Raw genomic sequence first — 25,530 nt, 5'->3', positions numbered from 1 at the left:
AGAGAGGACCATATGCATTTCTTTTTCTGTACTGTGTGGATTGTATTTCTGAGTGTTGGATGGCAGAAGATGGTGACAGGGTAACTACTTCCAAAGAGTGGGATATTGTAGTATAATGTTGGTTTGCCCTTCCTCCCTGGCCACTGGGAGGTTGTGTTTGTTGATTGCCCCCCAACCTGTCGATTATTTTGTCTCCTGATCAGACTCTTCTAAATATTGTCTTTCTCTTCTCCTTACTATCCTTTGCATGGTTATTATTTCAGAGAAATTGCTTTTTGTATGGATACAGGAAAACAGTTAAAAAGACAAGCCTGAGGCTTGGGAGTTGATTGACTCCAATCAACATTTGCTGGACATCTGCTCTCTCAACTTAAGCCACAATTTCCCTTACAACCTAGATCCCCCAGAGCAGGGTCTCGACAATGGACTGGCTGGACCCAAGGCAATCGGTGAGCTATGAGCTACCCTGGCATCGAAATGGGCCTGGCCAAAGTGCCCCATTACTTAACTATAAGTTAAGAGTTTGGCTATGGACGAATTCTGTCATGATCCAAAAGTAATAACTAGATTTGGACCCTGCTGGGGTTAGGAATGATTGATCCAGCCTGAGCACTGTAGTCTGAGTCTGTGGTAAGATGTCCCCAGGAGAGTCACTCTACAAGCCTAAAAATGTCTCTTATTGTGTCGATACAGAATGGTAAATATTAGGAAGAAGAATTAAATATGCTAATTAAGTTGCAGGTCTGAGGGGAGGAGAAACACACCTTAAGGACTGTTTTGCCCCTGTGGGCTGCAGGTGGTCAGGAAGTCTGGAAAACTATTTTTGACTGCGCTTCCTGTGGGGAGGCATGGTTGGGGAGGCATGATGAGAGGATGAAAAGAAGTGACTGTGGGGAGAAAGGGTGAAATTGGGGTTGTTGAATTGTTGGTTGGATTGATTGAAGGAGAAAGAGAGAGAGAGAAAGAGAGAGAGAGAGGATATGGATACAGCAGGAAGAAAGAATCGTGCTGTTAGACAGAGACACAGGGCGGGGACGGGAGTGGGGGTTGGAGTTGGAGAGAGCTGGAAGAGATGAGAGGTTGAATAAACAAACGGCAACTAATCAGCAACCAGCTTGGCCCTTGTTCTTCCTTTGTCCGTCCAAGGCAACAGCCTTCCCGGGTGGAAAAGGAGCTCTAGAGCACCAAAAGTGGGTGGCGAGAGAAAGTTTCCCAGAGAGCCCGTGAACATCCTTTCGCATGTAATTCCTGCGTGCGTGAGGGGCTTACACAGCCCTGTGGATGGGGATTTTTACAGCTCCGTGCGAGTGAGGGATTATTACACAGGATATCTTTTCTTACAAAGTATGAATGATAAATTCATTTAAGTTTTTGTTCTTTAGCCACCATTAGGTCTTCTTGAGATCTGATCCATTGTCTGGGACTTTGGCTAGCAACAAGTGGTAGAACTGAGCAACTTTTTCCAAGCAAAGTGGCGATATACTAGCATCATTTCCTGAAGTCCAGCCACAGCTGTAGTCACACTTGTTAAAATGGCAGAAAACATCACACCAGGTGTATTTCCCTCTGAAGGTGCAAAGTAAACAACTGAAATGAAAAGTATAGGGTACTTAACATTTTCAACTACAAGCTGTTTGCGCTAAAAACAGTTTTAAAATATTATCTTTAGAAAAAGGCCTAAACTCTACTTGCAACAAGAGAAAACTTCCAACTTCTTTTGATACCAAAGAAAAAGGACTTTGGATTGGAAAATAGAGAGCAGGGGTTCTAATTTGTCTCTGCAACTAAGCTAAGTATCTACTAAGGCAAATGAAAAGTGAACCACAGTTTCCTCCCCTGAATTAACTCCCGTTCTGAAATGGTGGGATCTATCATGAAGAAAAGTGCTGTCAGCATGTAGTAGAGGAGATCTAGAAATTTTCATGGGAATACAATCATTTCTGGGAATGAGATTTTCAACAGTAGAGATGCAGTTAAGGTCTGGTCTCAGGAACTGCAACTTCCCTTCTTCAACAAGCACAGCTTTAATTTTAGCCTCCCAGATGCGACATTTCTGCCCTGTAAAATATGTGTCATGCTACTGCTGTGTCTTGGTAGTACTTTAGAGTTACCCTGTTTATATGTTCCCTGTAAATCCACTTATCTTTCATCTCAGAATCTTCATCTAAGACACCTCACTACCTACTGTGGCAAGTGCTTTGTAATGTGCTACATCGCTCGCTCCTTGGGGATGTTTGAAACCACTCACCATGTCCATCACCATAGGGAACTATGCCCCACCATCAGGCTTTTTGTAGACTATATGATGAATACCATCCTTTTCTTCTTCAGTTTGCTCAGGAAAAATATTATAAATATTTACATTGCCCCAGAGACCAATAGACAAATGCCATATGAGTCCCAGCGGCAGAACAATAGAACAGACACTGTACAAATATTTCTAAGGCTAACTTCCAGGTGTGAAAGGGGTACCTCAGAATGGCACAGTGGGGAAATCACTATTTTATAAGGAGTGATATTTTTAGAACTGCATGAAAAATGAGGAATGCATGAAACAGCAGATGATAATGTGGAACAGCCTCTCTAAGCTCAAGTCTGGGCCCCATTTCCGCTGCTCATTTCCCTAAAAACCCCTTGTTCTGCTGACGTGTCTCTGTAGTAAAGTTTCTCCTTGAGATAAATAATCACTTATGGAAAGGTTAGCACTCCACATGCTATCAATTCTTTATAGCCAACTCTATATTCTTCACTATTGTTTTCCTGAATGCAGAAAATACTAATTCTAAATTCAGCTCAAAACACCAGTGGGAACTTGCCACCCTCAACTATGTCATATTAATGCCCCAGTCTCCTTTTCTATACACCTTATCACTTCAGTCATGACTTCCGGTTCTTTGTATTTCTGTTCTGTGTTGTGAGAGAATTCATCTTGAGGTCTCCTTAGAGCAATGATTCAATTTTCAGTAGTGAATATTCGCTTTCTGTTTTTAATTTTTAAACAAGAATCCATTATAGTTTTTACTTTAGGTTATTCATATTTTGTGCTCCAATTATACTCTCTTGAGGAACCTTATTCCCTTTTCCGTGAAAGCACCATCCCATTCCTTCCAATAGAATCATTGCAGTCAGAGGCAACTTTGCTAGATGCTCAACAGTCCTCCCTCCCTCCAGACTCCAAAATCTGTAACAGCAACATTATCCTCACTCCCCAGACATTGGACAAGAAACAAGTACATAGTGAGTGATGAAACACATTCTTCTCATTGGGTCCCAGGATATCTACCAGGCATATCTGATAGAGAATTATTAAGTCTGGAGGGGATTTATCTAATTAAATCAAGTAAAATTAGCTATTGTTCTTTTAATAAATAATTCAGAGGCTAGAACAATAGAGTAGGAAGGTGCTCGCCTTGAACACAGATGACCCTACATGATCTATCTCTGCATATCATTCCCAAGCACCACCAGGAATTAGTCCTGAGCACAGAGCCAGGAGTAAGCCCATAGCACTGCTTCATGTGGCCCAATTACCCCCACAGTTCAAATAAAAAGGTTTATTCTCATTGTAATAAATCAAACAGTTAAAATAGTAAAATGTAAAGTCTTCACATTTCACTCTTTTATTGACTGTGATTTGAGTCTGAGTATGCAACATAAAACTAAAATTATGAAGACATTCACTGTAGTATTATGTAGTTCTCTGACTGTGAAAAATATGACCACTGATGTGAGCATAGTGTTACATATAGAGGCTAGGGAGATAGTATAGAGGATAAAATGCTGGTCTTACACATTATATGCATTTTTTTAAAACAAAAGTTCAAGGGTCCTGATCTATTGAGATGCCAGAAAGTTACCTCAAGCAGTACTGACTGACAAATAAATAAGCTGACACAATCATGACAGGTTTCTATTAAACAAATAACAAAGCAGAGTAGACATCATGCTAAAAAGACTGATAAATGCATCAGAAATAAGAGCAAGTCAGAGAAAGATATTTTGAAATTAAGGTAAAATAAACTATTTTCTTCTCAGATTGGTTTGCAATTATTCATAAGACGCTGCTCTCTAGCTCCAGTCTTTGAATATCAGGATCTGGTGGTTTTTGTTTTCATTTTGTTTTGTTTATCATATGTATTGCACTTTCCTTCAGATTAACTATCTTTGAGACTAAGATTTGCAAGCCAAATTTGAATTATCACCCAAAATTGAGTTCAACATGATATGCAATCAAGTTTATTATAGCTTATAAAAAAGTTTCTTTCAAACTTTTTTCCTAAACTTTCAAACTGTTTTCCTAAACTTCCGGTTCAAGTAGTCCACTCTACTGAAAATTATCATCATATGTCTGTATATGTACTATAGAACTATAATTACCTCAGTATTAATGACTGAAACTTCTGGTTTCCTTTATGCTATTCTCACAAGCATTTTTATCTACAAACTTCTCATCAGGGCACCAAAATTTACTCAGGGGATCAGGTCAAAACCAAATTGCTATTCTGTTTATCTATTTTCCTCAGAGACCACATCTGATTATTGCTATGATATCATAGATTTGCGGTTGCGTCTACTTTAGATATGTAAAAGGATCGCCAGTTCCTAGTCTCCTGAGTATATTTATCTGGACAAAGAAATATGAGGGGTGTTTTGTGCAAAATTCCCTTGAAAAAGCATTTCAGAGCTATAACTGGATTTTCTATCTTTTCTAGTCCTGTGATAGTTGATATTCATGTTATACAGAATTGGTCAGCTTGTGTTTCTCCCTAATCCACATTCTTCCATTGCCTCAAGAAATAAAAACTGTGAGCAAAATTTAAATCTCAGCTTTTTACACTAAGGTTTCGTAGGTTGTTGTATATGCAGCATAAACTAGTCTATCCTAATTGATGATAATTCCCAAATCTTATTGACTTTATTGTCAAACCTTTGGTTTAGTTTATACTCCAAAAATGAAACAGATTTGGTATATATTTCAAACTTAATCCTATTATCTCTTTTCCCCTAAGATTAATCATTAGCCTCTATATAGTGTAAGAGCTTATTGATAAATCCTTCCTTTTTCTTTTTTTCTACTTGAGTCACACCCGGCGATGCTCAGGGGTTACTCCTGGCTCATGCACTCAGGAATTACTCCTAGCGGTGATCAGGAGACCATATGGGATGCTGGAAATCAAACCCGAGTCGGTCACGTGCAAAGCAAATGCCCTACCCGCTGTACTATCACTCCAGCCCCAGTACTTCCTTTTCTTCTCTGACATCTCAAGTCCATTTTCCACACAACATGCAAAGTTGTAGTTTTTATAATGGCAAATCTTTTCTTGCAACTATCCATTCCAAACTCTCAGAAACCACACCACTATCAGTTTATGATACCCCTGCTGATTTGTTCAGATTTGTCTTCTGTCTTTCTCTGATCTCTTTGTTCCAAGCATACTGTTTCCTTAATGTTACTTGAAAAACAGTAACCTTGCTTTCCCCCTGTTTTTTTCTTTCGCTGTTTGCTGTGTAGGAATATCCAGAGACCTCTGTGTACTCTGTGTGATTTGAACTATTCTCTCCCATCATACAAATTTTTCTCTCCCAGAAATTTCCTGAGTGTTCTCCGTAAAAAACCACACCAACAAATAACTCAATATCCAACTATGCTGCTTTTTTCTCTTTTTTTTTTTTTGTGGGGAGGGAGGAAGCAGAAGGGCTGGACCACACTTATTAGTGCTTATGGATTTCTCCTGACTTTGTGCTCAGAAACCACTTCTGGTGGTAGCTAGGGACCTTATAGGGTGCTGGGGATCATGCCGAGGTGGGCTGCATATAGGACGGGTAACAAGTGCCTTAGCCTCTGTTCTACCTCTATGCCCCTTTAATCACACACACACACACACACACACACAGATGCATACACACACACACACACACACACCTAATTAATAAAATCTACTTTGAACTAACTTATTTCCTTGGTTAATTTGTGTTTCTATTTTTCTGGACTGAACACCATAAGAAAAGAATTTTGTTTTCCAGTGTTCTGTCACCCATATCTAGAAAACTTTCCAGTGCTTAGCAGGGCTTGATGAACAGTCAACAAATGAGAGTATATTTGCAGATAAATAACTCTAACAATTAGGATTCAAAAATAATACTGCGATGAAGGGATGATGAACAAAAAAGCAAGTTTTTACATAGACTTTTAATTTTTGATATTTAATATTTTTTCTTTTACCCCCAAAACATGGCTTATCCCTGGCTCTGTGCTCAGAGATCACTCACCCAAGGGATTATGTTGTACCAGAAATACCAGGCTCGGGCAAGGCAAGCAACTTAAGTCCTAATTCTCTTCTTCCCTACATTTACTTGCTTTTGAAATAGTAAATATAAACCCAAAATACTTCCGGATGACAAATTCATATAGTTTTTTTAAACTTACTTAAGTATGCCAATGCACATTGAACTACAGTCTTTTTAAAGGTAGCAATCAACAACCTTCACATTCTTCCCTCTTATTGTGGCGGGAAGATGTTCACTAATTGGGTGGGTGTTTGAATACTATCTGTAATGAACTATTGTGAGCTACTTTGTGAAAATAAAACATATAAAAATCGTAAACAAATAATAAAATAAAAAATAAAGGGAATCTTTCTCGACATATTTGAAGCTTCAATGACAACAGGTAAGTGTTTTTCTCAGTTCAATTTCACTAATTTTTTATAAAGAATTTTTAAGAGCAAAATAGAGGGCGGTACAAAGGCAAAAGAACAGACACAAAGAGGCAAACATAAAGTCAGAGCACATTATGTGGAAAACATTAAACTAAAAATTGTTTATAGAACATAATTTTCTGAATAGTTTATGAGAACAGCACATCTCAACCAGGACTAATATGGCCCTCAGGATATTCCAAGAAAGGACACAAGAAAAAAAATCACATGAATGGTGAGTCGCAGCATGATAACCCGACAGGATGGGAGCAGGTGGCAGAAAAAGGAAAGTGTTTGAAAGCAGATAACCCAGAAAACTACTGCATTATAGACAATCACCAATTAGAATTCATCACTGAAATATAAATAAAACCACCACATTCATTTTTCATCACCTCCTTGACAATTTGTAAAATCTTATGCACTTCCATCACATAACAGGATAACACATATGCACTTTTATCAGTAGAGAACTCTATGGATTATTAATTTAATGGGAATGATGAATCTGTATGAACATAGTAAATCAATTACCAACTTCTACTCATGACACTATTTTGGAAATTCATCTACTCCCAGTGAAGAGAATTTATTATGACTAAAAGAGGTGTATTAAAGACATTAGTCTCCAATGGACTAAGCTTCTTCCCCTTGCACCAGGATCATTCCAAGGAGGAATGGCTGAGAGAATCTGGAAGGTCAACAGGAGAGATGATTCTGTAACTATTCAGTGTGGAGCATATCCCTGTTAATTCTGGATGTTATAATTATTAGCAACACCAATCCAGGGCACTTGAATAGAATATCATAATGATAATGTAATGTATGCAGAAAGCATGTTTGTAAATTGAATATTTGCATTGTTAATTCTACTTTTTTTAGCAGTTACTATTGATATCTTATAAATTGAAGTTGTTGTATGTATTTCTTTAAAAGTAAGTAGAAACAGAAAAGGAAGTACCAAAATCAATGCGTATCCGCCTGACCCTTATATCTGGACATTAATGATGTCCATACTTGCTTCAGAAATGTTAAGCTTGCAGTAATTAGCAGAAAATGACACTACAGTTTCTTTAAACATGTTCAAATATCAAGAGCTGAACACAGTACAGCTCAGTAGTAGAATGCTTGCTTTGCATGTGTGAGCTCCTGATTTCAATCTCCAGCATCTCTGTCTCTGTCCCTGTCTCTGTCTCTGTCTCTGTCTCTCTCTCTCTCTCTCTCTCCTTCTCTCTCCCTCTCTCTCTCTCACACACACACACCAAAATCTGGGAAAATTCCTATACCTTGTTTACATACATACTTAAACATTTTCAAATAATACAACACCTACACAAGGAGAAAGCTAAATTTATAGCCCATAATATAATTCATGACTTTATCCTAATACATAAATATCTAAGTTAAAAACAAAATTAGAGAAAATATAAGTAAAGATGTGCATGATATGAAACCAATTTGCTCTTATAATATGTAAACTGCCAGACTGAAATCTAAGTCTCTGTAATGTCTCTTGTTATTATTTTGCTTTGTTTACTTGAGATATTTTCCTTTTCAACCTTAACCATATCCAAAGTATTTTATTAGCCAAGAAAATAGAAAGTACAAAGAATAATATGGTAGTGGTAGCTTTCAGATTTGTTTTTAAGAATTTGGAAATTATGATTCTTCTATTTATTATCCGAGTCTACTCTAAGCCCACACTTTAAGAAGGTTATTAGTTACATGAGTTTGGATTTCAAAAACAATGCTGTATGCCATAAATTTCCTGACAACAAATGTAATTTACCTCTTTAAGAAAATAGCATAGGGCAATACCTGGATATTAATGAAATACATCCAGTTTCAAATTTAACATACACAACATATTGTCAAAATTACATAGATGCTAATCGAGGCTAAGTTAGTTATATACCTGTGTATATCTTTACCACCAAAACCGATTAATATACTCCCTTAATTCAACTGATTACAAGAAAATGATATAATTACCCATGAAACCAAAGTGAAGAGTGATTAGGTAGCTGTGACTTAATGGCAATGCCTATTTGATGTTTAGGGAACAGATTTATCTGCTCTTTGAAATGAGTATCAAATTGCACCATCTTTAAAGTCCAATGGCTATGTTGTTCTCCCTACCTGCTGGTGATTCTTGGCCAGCCATTCTTTAATGGTGCCGAGAGCAATGACAGCAGCAGGCTCATTCGGGAAACCTAAGAGAAAGGCAGCATAGAACAATTAATAGCAATAACACAGCAAAACATTCAACCATAGCATAAACCATTTACCTCATTTAAGCAATGTTAAATTCAATCAGTTGTACTGGTCAAGGCACACCTTAATAAGGTATATTTTAAAACTGTGATCTTACACACATGTCTTATACCAGACAATAATAAATATTGAAACAACAATAGAGTATTTTATTTTTATTCTACAACAATAAGGATCAAAATATACATGCCTATTTATTTAATGGTTTTCACAGCATTTTCACAAAATTTACTTACAAGGGATGCTCAGATTAAGATTTATGACCCCTGATTTTCAAATTAAGTAAATATGGCTCAGAAAAAAACATATGGTTGACCCAGGGTCACAAGGCCAGCAGTATTCCATCAGGGCGCTGACACAGGCAGGGCTAGCGACTTGCCAAATAATCACACTGTTGAAACTTACTATAGGAATTCAAAGGTCATGCCTGCATCATTTAGGGCCCCCAAAAATGATATTTGAGGTTAGAACAACATGAACTGACTGATTACGAAATGTGCATTTGGCTTTAGAAGGGCAGAAAAATGATATACTCAGACTTAGTTCCTGTAGGCATAAGTATACATACTCAGAATTTGTAAAACTCATCAAGAATGTCACTTTAGTTTATGTAAACCACATGCCGGAACTTGCAGAATCATCACACATTCTGCCAAAAAGATAAAAATATGGGAAGGAACAATCTTAAGTTATATGTTTATGGAGCAGAAAGAAGAGATGAATATGACTACTTTGCGGAGACTCCTCTTTTAGCTCAGTTCTGACTTCCTAATCACCAGATTCGAAGACCCTTTAATCAGTAGTCCTCTTCTCTGGTATTAGATACGCTTGTCTAGTTTCGTGTGTTTGAATATCCTTTCCCTTTTGGAGTTTCTTTCTTTCATCCTTACTTATTTTTATTAAAGTATATAATTTAGTGGTTTTAAAAATTATAGCTATAAATTTATGCAACCATCACTACTGACTCGAGAACATTTTAATCATCTCCCAAAGAAACTGTATACATTAACAGTCACTCCCAAATGTCCCAGCCACTGGCAACTATGAATCTGCTTTCTGTCTTTGGATGTGAAGATTTCCCTCCTGGGTATTTCATCACTGCATTCTTCCATGTCACCTCCTTCTTGCCTGACCTCCGGTAATTCCTTTTTCAGAAGCATCCATTAAATACATGTCATTCTCGAATTCCTAAATAATCCCTTCTTTCTCTTTACCTGCTTCTTTAGCCATAAACATGGAGTGGGGAGATAGTTCAGAGGTCAGGGCTCAAGATCCTAGTTTGTTGCTGGCACCCATACAACAACCCTGCGCATTATGGGTGGCCATGGTGGCTCTCGGCACCAGTAAGTCTAAGCAACACTGAGTAGTCAAGACCCTAGCACTAAACCATCCTGGCCACTTGACTTATAGTGCCCCAAATCCTCTGAGCACTACTTCTGAGCATTCTCTCAAGCCAGCAAAAAACAAACCAAACCATTGACATGCCTGAGACAGAACAATTTTTACACTTAAATGATGTATTTTTTTACTGGATATTCCAAAAATATTCCACACTTACATATTCCAAAAGTTTATCTTAATGGTTCAAATTTCTGTAGTTTTAAAAGAAAATGTATGACATAAAGGAGCAACAAAGATGTGTTTGTATATATTTTCATGACAAAAAGTTGTTTTTTCTGATTAAATTTCTTGTTAAAAAATGTATTAGAAAAGCAAGCAATTTCTGCCTGATTACTCTGATGAGAGAAAAGAAGCCAGTAACATATGAAAAATATGTATATGTTCTAGAAATGTTTTTCTCCATTATGCTATTAGGGACTGTAGATTTATTTTTAATTGCTACATGCCATTCATTTTCCTTAAATGCATGCCTCAACGTTAAAAAAATAAATTTGAAAAACTGAATAAATTATTAGCTATTTTGTTAAACGAATTATTACTGAGATAGGAGATTAACATATAGCTAGCCATATACAAGACAAGGACAATAGAATAAGGAATGCCTCAGGGATTTAGTAACATAGGAAGTGAATCAAGCAAAAAGAATATTTTCCAGGAAAGAGCAGAATATTTGGGGAAGAGGATTATAGCTTCTTAGTGAGAACCTGAGTGGACAACGTCCTTAGAAGTAAGCTGTGAAAAGCAAGAAATTATTGAAAAAGGTTACAGCAAATAAAGAGAACGGCTGGAGTGATAGCACAGCAAGTAGGGTGTTTGCCTTGCATAGGGCTGACCTGGGTTCGATTCCTCCATCACTCTCGAAGAGCCCAGTAAGCTACCAAAAGTATCCTGCCTGTAGACAGAGCCTGGAAAGCTCCCCATGGAGTATTCAATATGCCAAAAACGGTAAGAGAAAACATGGAGTACAAAGAAAAAGAAAAAAGTGAAGGATGACCATTTATGATCACAAGTTCACAGAAAGCCTTTTCTGTGGAGGGGGAATCAAGAGATAGCACAGCAGGACACTGCTTGCCTAGGGAGTCTACCAGGAAGGAATAAAATTCCAGGAGTAAGCCCTAAGCATTTCCAGGTATGGACCCCCAACAAAAACAAACATCACTTTTTCCAGTGCTAGTAACTGAGTCCTAAAGATATTAGTCACTGAAATACTCCATACAACCTCTTTTATTTCCTCCTTAAAATCAATGGAGGTCTGATTCTCTTCACCCTGGATACTACAGTAGTTAACCCATACTCTGCTTTTCTGGGTTTCTTCATTCTCTTAGATTCCACCACTTCAAAACAATTCTTCCTTAAATATAGTCATGGTGACACCACATCTGACTCAACAAGGGCAGCCGTTGGTGATCCCCAGCCCCTACATAACACATCTTATGATCTTCATTTAAAATTTACCCACCTGAAAGAGATTTTGAGATGTGCCACTGTGCCTTACCTTTGTCACTTTTTTTCCTGTAAAAATTTTCTTTTACTTTATGACATTTAAGAAATATGCAAATCAAAAAATTATAGAGCTGTACAATGCTAATAAATACTATAATCATCTTCAGTTGTAACAGCTATCAGCACTGACCTTTAAATAATGGAATTCCTCACAGAGAAATTACATAAGATCTAAAGAATCATGGTAACTATGATCAGTTCTGTTACTTGTGACCTTCTGGTCACTTTCCTCAACTTATCAAAGCCTCTGGCACCAAGTTATGGTTTTCAACTCTATTTCAAAGCTAGCCCTTACCTTGGGTGATTTAAAATGATGACCCACCCAACACCTGGATGGCAGTTAATTCTTTGACCTTGATTCTTTTAAAAGCAAGCCTCTTGGCAACAGCGATAGTACAGTGGGTAGGGCACTTGCTTTGCACATGGCTGACCTGGGTTTGATTTCAAGAACCCTATGTGGTCCCCTGAGTCTGTGAAGAATGATTCCTGAATACTGATTCAGGAGCTAAGCCCTCAGCATTGCTGTGTGTGACGCTACACAAAAATAAAATAAAAAATAAAACAATCCTTTCTCTGCCTCCTCCCTAGATTATACACGAGACCTTGGTGTAATATTTCCACTACAAAACTGGTTGTTTTTGGGAGAATGGGGGAAATATCCGATTGGGGATTACTCCTGGCTTTTTGCTCAATTCCTGGAGGTACTCAGGGGACTATATATATTGTGCTGAGTATGAATCAGATTAGCAACATGCAAGGCAATAGCCATAATCCCTGTACTCTCTAACCCCTCTATTTTTTTTTAAATATTACAAAAACTTTACGCTCAAATGTTTTAGATTGACCAACTTATTTTTTTTACTTAGTTTAGATATTTTCTAAGAGATATGCTTTATTTATTATTTTTTAATAGTGAAACACCAGGAGGTACAGTAGTAGACTTACAAATTTTCATGCTTGGATTTCAGTTATACAATAATTGAGTACCCATCCCTCCACCACTGCCCATTCTCCACTACCAATGAACCCAGTAGCCCTTCCAACCCCTGCAACACATCCTCTCCCACTCCACTGCTCCTCTGGGGTAAGACACTCGCTTTTGCTCTCTCTTTCCTTTAGGGTGTTGTGATTTGCAATAGAGGCATTGAGTGGCCATCCTGTTTGGTCTATAGTTGACTTTCAGTGTGCATCTCGCATTCCGAGCAAATCCTCCAAACACCCTTTACTTGGTGTTCCCTTCTGTATCTAAGCTGTGCTGCCCCCAAGCATCTGCTGCCGGTGTCCAAGCTGTGGAGCAGCCCTCCTAGTACTTATCTAAGCTCTTCATGGGTGTTCATATCCCATTCTGTTACTTTATATTCCCCAGATGAATGCAGTCTTTCTACATCTATCCCTGTCTTTTGGACTCATTTCACTTAGCATGATACTTTGCATGTGGAACCACTTGTATGTAAATTTAATGACTTCATCTTTTCTAACAGCTGCATAGTATTCCATTGTGTAGACATACCAAAGCTTCTTTAACCAGTCATCTGTTCTCGGGCACTCGGTTTTTTTCCAATTTTTGAGTATTATGAAGAGTGCAGCAATGAACATACAAGTGCAGATGTCATTTTGACTATACTTCTTTGCCTCTCCAGGATATATTCCCAGGGAGTGGTATTGTTGGGTCAAATGGGAGCTCAATTTCTAAGTTTTTGAGAATAGTCTATACTGTTTTCCAAAAGGGCTGAACCAGTCAGCATTCACACCAGCAGTGAAGGAGGATCCCTTTCTCACCACAGCTGCGCCAACACAGGTTGCTTTGGTTCTTTCGGATGTGGGCCAGTCTCTGTGGTTTGAGATGATATCTCATTGTGATTTTGACCTGCATCTCCCTGATGATTAGTGATGAAGAGCATTTTCTCATGTACTTTTTAGCCATTCAGATTTCTTCTTCGAAAAAGTTTCTGTTCATTTCATCACTCCATTTGTTATGGGGTTGGGTGTTTTCTTCTTGTGGAGTTCAACCAGTGCTTTGTATATCCTTGATATCAGCCCGTTATCAGACGGGTATTGGGTGAATATCCTTTCCCATTCTGTAGATTGTCTTTGAATTTTGGTCACTGTATCTTTTGCGGTGTAGAAGCTTCTTAGTTTAATATAGTGCCATTTTTTTATCTGTGTTTCTACTTGGTTGGTCAGTGGAATGTCATCTTTGAAGATACTGCTAGCCTCAATATTGTGAAGGGTTTTGCCAACCTTGACTTCATTGTACCTTATGGATTATGGTCTGATGTTGAGGTCTTTAATCCATTTTGATTTGACTTTTGTGCATGGTGTTCAGTTGAGGTCTAAGCCCGCTTTTTTTGCATGTGGTTGTGCAGTTATGCCAGCACCATTTCTTAAAGAGACTTTCCTTGCTCCACTTCATATTTATTGTCCCCTTATCACAGATTAGATGTCCATACATTTGGGGTTATGTGTAGGGATATTCCATCCTGTTCCATTGGTCTGCAGCTCTGCCTTTGTTCCAGTAACATGCTGCTTTAATTGTTACTGCTTTGGAGTAGAGTTTGAGGTTGGGGAGGGTAATGCCTCCAAACGTCTTTTCCTCAGGAATTGCCTAGATATTCATGAGCATTTGTTTTTCCAAATGAATTTTAGGTGTGTTTGATCATTTGTTTGAAGAATTTCATTAGGTATCCTTATAGGGATCACATTGAATCTGTATAGTGCCTTGGGGAGTATTGCCACTTTGACGATGATAATTCTTCCTATCCATGAGCAGGGGATGTTTCCATTTCCTCATCTTCTCTTTTATTTCGTGGAGTAGTGTTTTGTAGTTTTTTTTGTAGAGGTCCTTTACCTCCTTAGTTAGGCTGATTCTTAGGTACTTGATTTTCTGGGGCACAATTGTGAACAGGAATGCATTTGTCATGTCTCTTTTCTCTGTCTCATAATTTGCATATAGTTAGGCCATGGATTTTTTGGTATTGATTTTATAGCCGGTGACTTTACTGTATTCCTCGTCAAAGTTGTCAACAATGGCATCTTCCCGTGTTGCCGCAATAGTACCAAAGAGTTCCCAGTTAGTGGTCATTCTGGGAGTTCTCTTTTTGAACTTTGCAGCCCTTTCTCTCCACTCTGTGAAGTAGAATTTTGCACGAAGGACACGGTGGTCCGATCCTGTTTGAAATTTTGGGACAACAGCGACATCAGTCAGGCAAAACCGTCGATTGAATATGATGTGGTCTATTTCATTGTGGAATCATCAACCAGGAGACTCCCACTTCCATCGTTTAGATTCTGCCTTCTGGAACTGTGAGTTACCATGAATGGTCTAGGTCGACATGATGAACTCAGACAGTCTCTCACCCTGTTCATTCAATTCTAGGCCATGGGTCCCGATGTGAAGTTCTTCAGCTGATCTTCTCAGTCCTATCTTGGCATTAAAATCACCCACAATGATCTTGTAGAAGGTGTGGTCTTCTTTATAGAACTTCTCTAGCTCCATGTAGAACTTCTCGATTTCTCTTTCATCATAATGAGATGTTGGTGCGTAGACAACGAAGATAGAAACTGCAGGCAGTGAGCCACATCTATTCAAATGTAAACGTCCGATTCCGATTCGGGTTAGGCATTCGAATGAATCAATGCTCTTGGCCAAGTTTGTGTTGACAAGGACACCAACGCCTCCAACACCTCTTTTATCGCATGTTCCGAGGAACAATTCTTCTCCAGTGTCGAAAACGGCATGGTGAGATTCGTGCCTTCTTGTCTCGGTCAGACCAATGATGTCGTACTTGATCATTCAGGCTTGTACCATCAGGTCCTCGATGGATGCATCTGATGCTAGCGTACGTGCATTGAAAGTACAGACGATCATTTTTGTCTTCCTTCGTTGTGGCAGCCTAGGTCGGCCTTGAGATTTTGCCGGTCTCTCCTTTCTCATCCTTCTCAGTGCTGCCATGTTGGTGAAGACTTCAGGGTCAGGTGAATGAGACTAGTTGTACTTACTGGTTTTGGCATATCAGATACACAACGGATAGCTTGCCAGGCTCTTCGGTGTGGGCGGAATACTCTCGGTAGCTTGCCAGTCTTTCCAAGAGAGATAGAGGCTTTTGGGGCGACCTCTAATCACCCTTGTAGGTGTTACCATATTTGAACCCTATCAAATACGGTACGACAATTCCGGAAGATGGGTATTTAGTGTCTTATGATGTGTCGCGCGGCCGCAAAGCAGCCGCGTGGGTCCGCAAAGCATCCTGGAGTGTGGCGATGGCTGGGTAGTGGAAGTAGTGTCTTGAGCTAATTCGCCAGCGTGGTTTGGCGCATGCCTCAGGCAACCGCAAGCTAATGTCCAAGCTCGCAAAGCAGTGCAGAGATGCAATCAAGGAAGACCTCAAAGAGAGAAGAGCAGAAGTACTGGTAGATGCGGCAGAAGCCGGGAAAAGTATTCGTAATGCCCGCCTGTCCTTGGCCAACTATAAGACCAAGATGACTGCCCTCCGACGTCCTGATGGATCCATCACATCCTCCAGAACGGCAATGGAGAAGATTATCCATGACTTCTACTCAAATCTCTTCGATAGCCATGTCCACTTGCCGACATACCAAAATCCACAGGATGGATATGTCGTTCCCAACGTTCTCCCTTCCCAAATCTGACACGCCATTTCGTCGGTAAAGAAACAAACAGCACCCGGCCCAGACAAGGTCAGACCTGAACACCTGAAGAACCTGCCGTCAGTACTCATCAATACACTGGCTCGGCTCTTCACTCGCTACCTGTCTGAATTCAAGATTCCGTCCCAATGGAAAACCAGCAGGACCATACTACTGTTCAAGAAGGGAGACATCCATGACATTGGCAACTATCGCCCGATCTGCTTGTTGTCTGTCATCTACAAGTTGATCACTCGAGTCATCCTAAATAGTATTGGCAGAACACTAGATGAAGGACAACCATGCGAGCAAGCAGGGTTCTGCAAAGGATTCAGCACCATCGACCATATCCACACGATAACCAAGCTCATTGAGGTTTCTCGGGAGTTCAAGATGCCGCTCTGTTTAACGTTCATTGATTTAAAGAAGGCCTTTGATTCTGTTGAGATGGAAGCGGTTATTGAAGCCCTCGCCAATCAGGGCATTCAAGCCCAATACATCAGGATTCTCCGTGAGCTGTATTGCGGATTCACTACCAGGATCTCACCATTCTACAAAGAAGTGATCGTTGATGTCAAGAGAGTGTTGCGGCAGGGTGATACCATTTCACCGAAACTCTTCAGTGCCACCCTCCAGAACATCATGCGACGACTGGAATGGGAAGGAATGGGAGTGAAGATAGATGGTCGGCAACTACACCACCACCGCTTTGATGATGAAATTGTTTTAATAACACCAAACATCAGCCAAGCGGCACAAATGCTGGCCGACATTGACCGTGAGTGTGGAAAGGTAGGACTACAGCTGAATCTTACGAAGACAATGTTTATGAGAAACAGCCTCATTCTTGATGCCCCATTCTCTCTCAACGGAACGACCATCTCCGAATGCAACAGCTATGTGTACCTAGGTCGAGAGGTCAACATGCCAAATGACCTGGCACCCAAGCTGCGCAGGAGAAAGAGAGCGGCTTGGAATGCCTTCAAGAACATCGAAAAATAGCTAAGAGGACGACGAACCTCCGGCTCCGGGCACATCTCTTTGATTCCACTCTTCTTCCTGCATTAACATATGCCTCAGAGACCTGGGCCCTACGCAAACAAGATGAGAACGCTATTCAAGTCTCCCAAAGAAGAATAGAAAGAGCTATGCTTGGAATATCACATTTCACTCAAATGAGAGAAAGAATCCGGAGTTCTGACATCCATCGACGATCAAGAATCAGGGACGCTGTCTCGTTTGCCAAGGTGTCGAAAATCAGATGGGCTGGTCACGTAATGAGATTTAAAGACGATCCGCTGGACTAGAGCTGTTACTGACTGGATTCCATGGGATGTCAAAAGACCGCATGGCCGCCCACCTACCAGATGGTCAGACTTCTTCGTCAAGATCATGAACGATCGGTTTGAGGCCCTTCATGTTCCCGGAGTGAACAGATGCCATTTAGCTACACTAGCACGCGACAGGGACAAATGGAGACGTTACTGGCGCCTGCTCGAGTAAATCGATGACTAATGGGAAGTTAAGTGATTAAGTGACTTTACTGCACAAGTCTATTGTTTCTAGGAGTTTCTTGGTAGAAGATTTAGAATTCTCTAGATATAGTATCATATGATCTGTAAATAGTGAGAGCTTGATTTCTTCCTTTCCTATCTGGATGCCCTTAATATCTTTTTCTTGTCTAACTGCTATTGCAAGTACTTCAAGGACTATATTGAACAGAACTGGTGAGAGTGAGCAACCTTGTCTCATCTCTGATATTAGAGGGAAGGCCCTTAGTTTTTCCCCATTGAGGATAATGTTTGTCATTAGGTTTGTCATAGATGGCTTTGACTGATATTGAGAAAAGTTCCTTCTATGCCCATTTTGGTGAAAGTTTTCATCATAAACAGGTGTTGGATCTTTCAAATGCTCTCTCTGAATTTATTGACATGATCATATGGTTTTTCACTTTGCTTTTGTTGATATAATGAATTATGTTGATTGATTTCTGAATGTTAAACCATCCTTGCATCCCTGGGATGAATCCCACTTGCTCCTAGTATATGATCTTTTTGATGAGTTTTTGGATTCTATTTGCTAATATTTTGTTGAGGATCTTCATATCCATGTTCACCAGAGATATTGACCTGTAATTTTCTCTGTTAGCGGTGTCTTTCTTTGCTTTTGGTATTAGGGAGATGTGTGCCTCATAGAAACTGTTTGGGAGAGTTCCCATTTTTTCAACTTTCTGAAAATCTTGAGGAGAACTGGCAGCGGGTCTTCTTTAAACGTTTGGAAGAATTTGCTAGTGAATTCTTCTGGGCCTGCGCTTTTGTTTTGGGGAAGATTTTGACTACAGTTTCAATTTCTTGATATTATTTGGTAATTCAGGTATTCCATGTCTTCTTTGTTCAGTCTTGGGAGATTATAGGAATCCAAGAATTTATCCATTTCTTCTAGGTTCTCCTGTTTTGTGGCATACCGACTCTCAAAGTAGTCTCTGATGGTCTTTTGAATTTCACTTGTTTCTGTTGTAATGTTCCCTTTTTCATTTCTGATTCGATTTATTAGGGTTTTCTCTCTCTTTCTTTGTGAGTCATACTAGTGGTTTATCAATCTTGTTTATTTTCTCAAAGAACCAGCTCTTGGTTTCATTGATCTTTCAGATTGTTTTTTGGATTTCCATGTCATTAATTTCGGCTCTAACTTTTACTATTTCTTTCCTTTGGCCAGGTTTTGGGCTCCTTTTGTTGGTCTTTTTCTAAGATCTTGAGCTATGAAGTCAAGATGTCTATGTAAGCCCTGTTTTCCTTCCTGAGGAATGTATGCAAAGCCATAAATTTTCCTCATAACACCACATTAGCTGCATCCCATAGGTAGCTTGTGTCTTCATTCTCATTTCTTTCCAATTATCTTTTGATTTCTTCCTTGACTTTCTTCCTGACACTCTCATTATTCAACATTGAGTTGTTTCATTTCCAGGTGTTTGATTTAGTTCTCTGTCTGTGTGTGATTCTCTTCTATCTTCAGCGCATCGTGGTCTGAAAATATAGTTGATACAATTTATATCTTCCTAATTCTTGTGAGATATGTTTTGTGACTGAGCACATGGAAAAGACTGTGGATTCTTTCTTTTTGTGGTGTGAAGCCCTGTATATGTCTGGTAGCCCTCTCTCTTCTATTTCTTCCTTCAAAGCCAGTGTTTCCTTGTTGAGTTTTGTTCTTGTTCATATATCCAGAAGCGATAAGGCGATGTTGAAGTCTCCAACTACTATTGTATTGTTAGTAATGTCCTAAAAAATCTGTTAGCAGTTGTTTTAAGTATTTAACTGGTGCCTCATTAGGAGCAAATACATTTAACAGTTTGATTTCTTCCTGTTGTACATATCCTTTGATAAATAGAAAATGGCCTTTGCTGTCCCATCTAATCTTCTTCAACTTGAAATCTATGTTGTATGATACTAGTATGACACCCCAAGTTTTTGAGGGAGTTGTTTGATTGCAAATTGTTTTCCATCCTTTATCTTTGAGTCTGTGTTTGCTCTGACTGTTTAGGTGAGTTTCTTATAGGCAGCAGCATGTTGGTTTCAACTTCTGGATCCATTTTGCCACTCTATGTCTCTTGATTGGTGCATTTAGAATATTGACATTGAGAGAGATTATTGTCATGGAGTTTTGTGCCACCTTTCTATAAGGGTTTGTAGTGCTTATGGTTGTTTTCCTTCTTGAATTACAGAAGCTGTTTTAGTCTTTCTTTTAGATTTGACTTAGAGTTTTTGAAGTTTTTGAGCTGTTTTTTTTTATCCACAAAATAGTGTACCATTCCTTCGAGTTGGAGTGAGAGTTTAGACAGATAAAGTATTCTTGGTAAAGCGTTCATTTCAGTGAGTTTTCTCACTATATCCCACCATTACCTTCCTGCTTGGAGTGTTTCCTCTGATAGGTCTGCTGTAAATCTAAGGGGTACTCCTTTGTATGTGATTTCCTTCTTTGACCTTCCTGACTGCAATATTGTATCTCTATCAACAGCATCCATTATTCTGACTATGATATAATTGTAATGTTTTTATTAGCATGTCTTTTAGCTGGCACTCCTTGGATCTGGATGCCTGAATTCTCTAACTCTGGGAACTTTTCAGCAATGATTTCTTTAACTGTGGCTTTTTCATTTGAGTTGCTTCCCTGACCTTCTGGTACCCTGATAATTCTAATGTCGTTCCTCTTGGAGTCATCTCCTAGACTCTGATTCACCTTAGAACTATTTTGAGGTCTTTTCCCACTGTTTGTTGTTGCCTGTACGATTTCTGCTGCTCATCTTCAAGCTCACTAATTCTGTCTTCAGCTGTAGTCATTCTACTGCTGAGGACAGCCACTGAGTTTTTAATTTCATCTACTGAATCTTTTATTTGTGACACTTCTTTTTGTAGCTTTCTTATTTCTGCTCTCATTTCTTCCTGTTTTTTCTCAGCTATCCATTCCACTGTTTCTTTCATTTCTTCCTTTAATTTTCTGGATGTCTGTTCCATTGATTCTTTGAGTTCCCTGAACATCCTCAGCATTTCATCCTGGAATTCTTTATCAGAGAGATTGTATTTGTGGGTAACCCCAATTGAGGATTTGGGACTGTTTTCTTTTTCCTCTCCTTGTAGTGGAGATTTGTGCTATTTCCTCGTGCTGTTGTGGTTGTATAGAGGTTAAACCTTCACATTCACTAGCACTGTTCCCTTTTATTCAGGAAAAGATTCTGAATAAAGTCAATCAATGGTGGTCACCCTTCTCCCCTTCTAGAATATGTCCTTCGTCTCAGACATTATCCTGTGGCTTATGATAGGCATCTAGTTAAGCATTGGAGGAGGTAGTCTTTTATAATGGACTTGTACAGCTTCTTGCATATACTGGTCTTTTGTTCGAATTGGAGTAGGCCGGTGGATTATTGTCCTATTGTGTTTGAGGTGGCCAGGATGTTTTCCACAGAATTAGGTGAAGAAAGTTGGGATGTGAGTTGAGAGTGCTGGGAGTGGGAAAAATAAGTGCGGCTGCACAGAAAGCCATGCCCACTTTTGAAGAGGCCATGCCCCTAAAGTGGGGCCACACCCCCAGCCATATGGGATGCTACTCCACAGGCCTATTGGGAGGGACAGCGGCTAGTTGGGCAGGTGCTCCTGGTGGAAGTGAAGGCAGGTGCCCCAGGCCAGGATCCCAGTGGCTGGTGTTGAGTGGCATGGATCTGGGTTGGGAGGCGGCACACAGAAGCAGGCACAGACCTGTTGGGAGGGGCGGTGGCTAGTTGGACCAGCGTTCCTAGCAGAGATATACTTTATAAGAATTTGAAACATACTCAGCTCTCAGGCCCCATTCCCAAATCAGTGTCAACATTTCTTCCCTGAATGGTCTCACACTCACTCAAGGCTCACCTCCTGCTATGACACTCTACTTTCCTTTTGTCAATGATACTGGCCTTCTTTCTGTGCTCTGAGTGTGGCAAGCTCCCCTTTACCTTTGCACCATAAGACCACGCTTATGATTTTTCTTCTGTAAATGGCATTTCTTTTACCTTTTCCTGACTTTTTTTTTTTAATTTTCATCTGTCCTCTATTCAGTAATCACTTCTCCAGCAAAGGCTTTGGCAACACTGATGACATACTGATTTATGCTTTTACCATATTTTATACCATTGACATGTTTTATCTGTACTTGTGTAAATATTTGATCAATAATCTTTATAGACTGAAAGCATTAATTGAATAGATACCACATTTGTATTTGCTTTCCATTGTATCATCAAAAGTTCACAGGCACATAGTTGATCAGTAAATAAGTGTTGAATGAATGAATGTATTGTGGACCTGTGAATCTTTGTATTGATAGAAGAAAAAAGTTGCTTTTAATAATGGGGTATCAGAAGAAGCAGGATTCTGAGTTGTCCGAACAGACTTATACCTACACATAATCTTGTTTTATTCCTGAGGGAAAACTACTGAGATGCTAGCACATAAACAGACATATAATTCTTTATGGGAAGATGTGATTTTAATTAATTAAAAGGGAGATATATATAGACAAATATTCCTTAAATATACATTCTTTCATTGAGCATGATAAATCCAAGACATATTGTGGTGCTCAGAATAAGCAGCAAAATCAAAATCCTTTGTTTTTTTAACTCAAAATACCCCAGAATTCAAAGTAAAACGAGTAAATAGATAAGGATAGATTTTACACAAGAATGAGGGGATGATAGGAGTAAAGCTGGCTTCCAGAGGTCACAACTATATTCTCATCACCCAGGGACTTTTACTCACAAAAACAGAATGATAATAGGAAGGGAAAGTTGGAAACAAGCTTCAGATGAATCACTAAATTAGATGACTCTGAAAAATCTCTTCCAAGTATGAAGGTCAATGAGACTTAATAATCCATTATTAATTTAGGGCCAAGCATACAAGGAATTGTGTGTGCGTATATGTGTGTTCTCAGGAGAACAGAGGATTGGCTTTGGTAGGCATTGCAAAGCAGATTTCCTTAACATAAAAATTACTAACAATCTGTTTTGTAAATGTTAAAACTGACACAATGTATATTTTAATTTACTCTTGTACATTTTTTCTAATCTTACCCATATATGTAATATGTTACCATGACTCATATTAAATAAAAAATTTTCAACACTCCAGGAAACTAATCCTGAGTGAATATTTCCCCCCTCATCTATTATAAATTAGTTTCATCTGTTTTTATTTCTTATGTACATGGAGATACAATGTACTCCCTTTTCAAACCATATATTTTAAGGCTGCTAGATTCGTCCATTTTATTATATACAGCAGTAATTTATTTTTATTATAGTATTGCATTCCATGGTACGGATAGTCCACACCTGTCCATTGCTGATAGATAATTGGTTTTTATATAGTTTGGGACTACTATGAATAAATCTACCATGGATATTTTCATACTTATCTTTTGATGAACAATAGCTCTTGTTTCTGTTGGATTACACAATTAGGATATTTGACTATAGGTCCATAGGTTATGTTGGACCTTGAGAGCTTGTTTGGAGGTTCTACCAGGGGAGCACAGCTACTCCTATACCCTACAACGAAGACCAGTCCATCTCTATTTGGGGAAGATAGTCCTCTTAGACCGAGCATGCAGTTTCAGGAGGGATGCACATGGAGTGGTGAAGGAGGAAGGGGACACGTGCCTAGCCAGTCAGATCAGCCAAATCAACCCTGGCAATCAATGAGGTGACAGATGCCACAGCCAGATTGTCCTCACATCCAATAGCACAGTAGGAAGGGCGCTTACATTGCACGCAGCCAACCTGGGCTGACCCTGCTTGGATTCCTCCGCCCCTCTCAGAGAGCGTGGCAAACTATCGAGTGTATCATGCCTATATGGAAAAGCATGGCAAGCTAAACGTGATGTACTCAATATGCCAAAAACAGTAACAACAAGTCTCACAATTTGTTGTGAGACGTTACTGGTGCCCACTCAAGCAAATTGATGAACAATGGGAGAACAGTGCTACAGTGCTGCAGTGCAGGTTATGTTGATGTTTAGTTCTATTAGATTCTACTAAAGTTTTCCAAAGCAGTTGTATCAATTTGCATTTCGACCAGAAGCATATCTATATAGTTACGTAGAAGCAATCTATATAGCTAGCATGTTGAAGTTAATTTGATGATTTTATTTTCTTTTAGAGGACATTCCCAAGTTATGTTCGATAATACAGTGGGGTCATTTCTGGTAATGGTTGGTCTGGCTGTCCCAGGTCTGATGGTTTACTGCTCACTGTGGGTAATACCTGGAGTACAAAGGCAAACCATATAGTAGACCAAATAGTAGTCCCAAACTAGATATAAACGAATCATCTGTCAGCAATGGACAAGTGTGGGTTATACATACTATAGAATGCAATACTATAATGAAAATAAATTAGCTATTTCTATATATAATAAACTGGATGACTCTAACCAACTTAACATATATGGATCTGAAAGAAATCACATTGTATGTCCATGTATATGATAAATAAAACAGTCAGAACTAAGTTATAATAGATGAGGGGGGAAATATTGACTCAGGGTTAGTTTACTGGAGTGTTGAACATTTCTTAACTTAATCTATGTGAGGCCATATAGCACCTCAACTATGCAGGCATGAACTCACCTTATTTTCTCCAATTAACTGTCAGTTATATCTTCTTGGCCACAGTTAAAGCCATTAAAGACAGCCTAAGTTAGTTTATATCTTTTATAACTAAATCAGACACTTGTTATGACTTGCTTAGTTTCCAGAAATAACACAGTGAGTAGTTAAACCAAGAGAGGACAAACTATTACAAAACACGAGAAGAATTGAAACAAAACCTGTAAAAAGTACAACAACAAGCTGAATTTTCAAAGGCTTTCATCCATGGCACTTCAAATAACTAATTTTCTTTTCAACTCATCTATTTTTTTCCCTTTATTTTATTTTATTTTTTTTAAAGTTGTAGATTTACAATTTTTTGTGCTTTGGTTTCAATTATACAATGATCAGATACCCATCCCTCCACCAGTGCCCATTTTCCACCACCATGGATAATATCCCTCCCACCCCCATCCCCCCATCCCCCCTGTCTCTGTGGCAGGGCAATCCCCTGTGTTCTCTCTCTCCTTTTGGGTGTTGTGGTATGCAAAAGAGGCATTGAGTGGCAAACATGTTCAGTCCATAGTCTACTTTCGACATGCATCTCCCCTCCTGGGAGGATCCTCCAAACATCCTTTATTTGGTGCTCCCTTCTCTATCTGAACAGCCCTTTCCTCTAGGATACCCGGCTGGGCTCTAAGTTATGGAGTAATTCTCCTGGTGCTGATCTCAGCTATTCTTGGGTATTAATCTCACACTTTGTTACTTTATATCCCCCAGATGAATGCAATCTTTCTATGTCTATCCCTCTCTTTCTGACTCATTTCGCTTAGCATGATACTTTCCATATTGTACCACTTGTATGTAAATTTCATGACTTCATCTTTTCTAA

General features: G+C 39.1%; 1 protein-coding gene across 2 annotated transcripts in view; it reads right to left on the bottom strand.

Annotated features, from left to right (window-relative positions):
* MACROD2 (mono-ADP ribosylhydrolase 2) overlaps positions 1 to 25,530 on the bottom strand; it is a 2,391,823-nt gene that overhangs the window by 607,361 nt on the left and 1,758,932 nt on the right. For both annotated transcript variants that reach the window (XM_056121300.1, XM_056121301.1), the window contains exon 8: positions 8,838 to 8,911. In XM_056121300.1, coding sequence (XP_055977275.1) covers positions 8,838 to 8,911 — 74 coding nt within the window. The remainder of the gene's footprint in view (positions 1 to 8,837; positions 8,912 to 25,530) is intronic.

This window comes from Sorex fumeus, unplaced genomic scaffold, assembly GCF_029834395.1.
Source record: "Sorex fumeus unplaced genomic scaffold, SorFum_2.1 ptg000044l, whole genome shotgun sequence".
NCBI classification, from domain to species: domain Eukaryota; kingdom Metazoa; phylum Chordata; class Mammalia; order Eulipotyphla; family Soricidae; genus Sorex; species Sorex fumeus.
The sequence above is the reverse complement of the archived record's forward strand: the minus strand, read 5'-3'. Positions and strand labels throughout refer to the sequence as shown.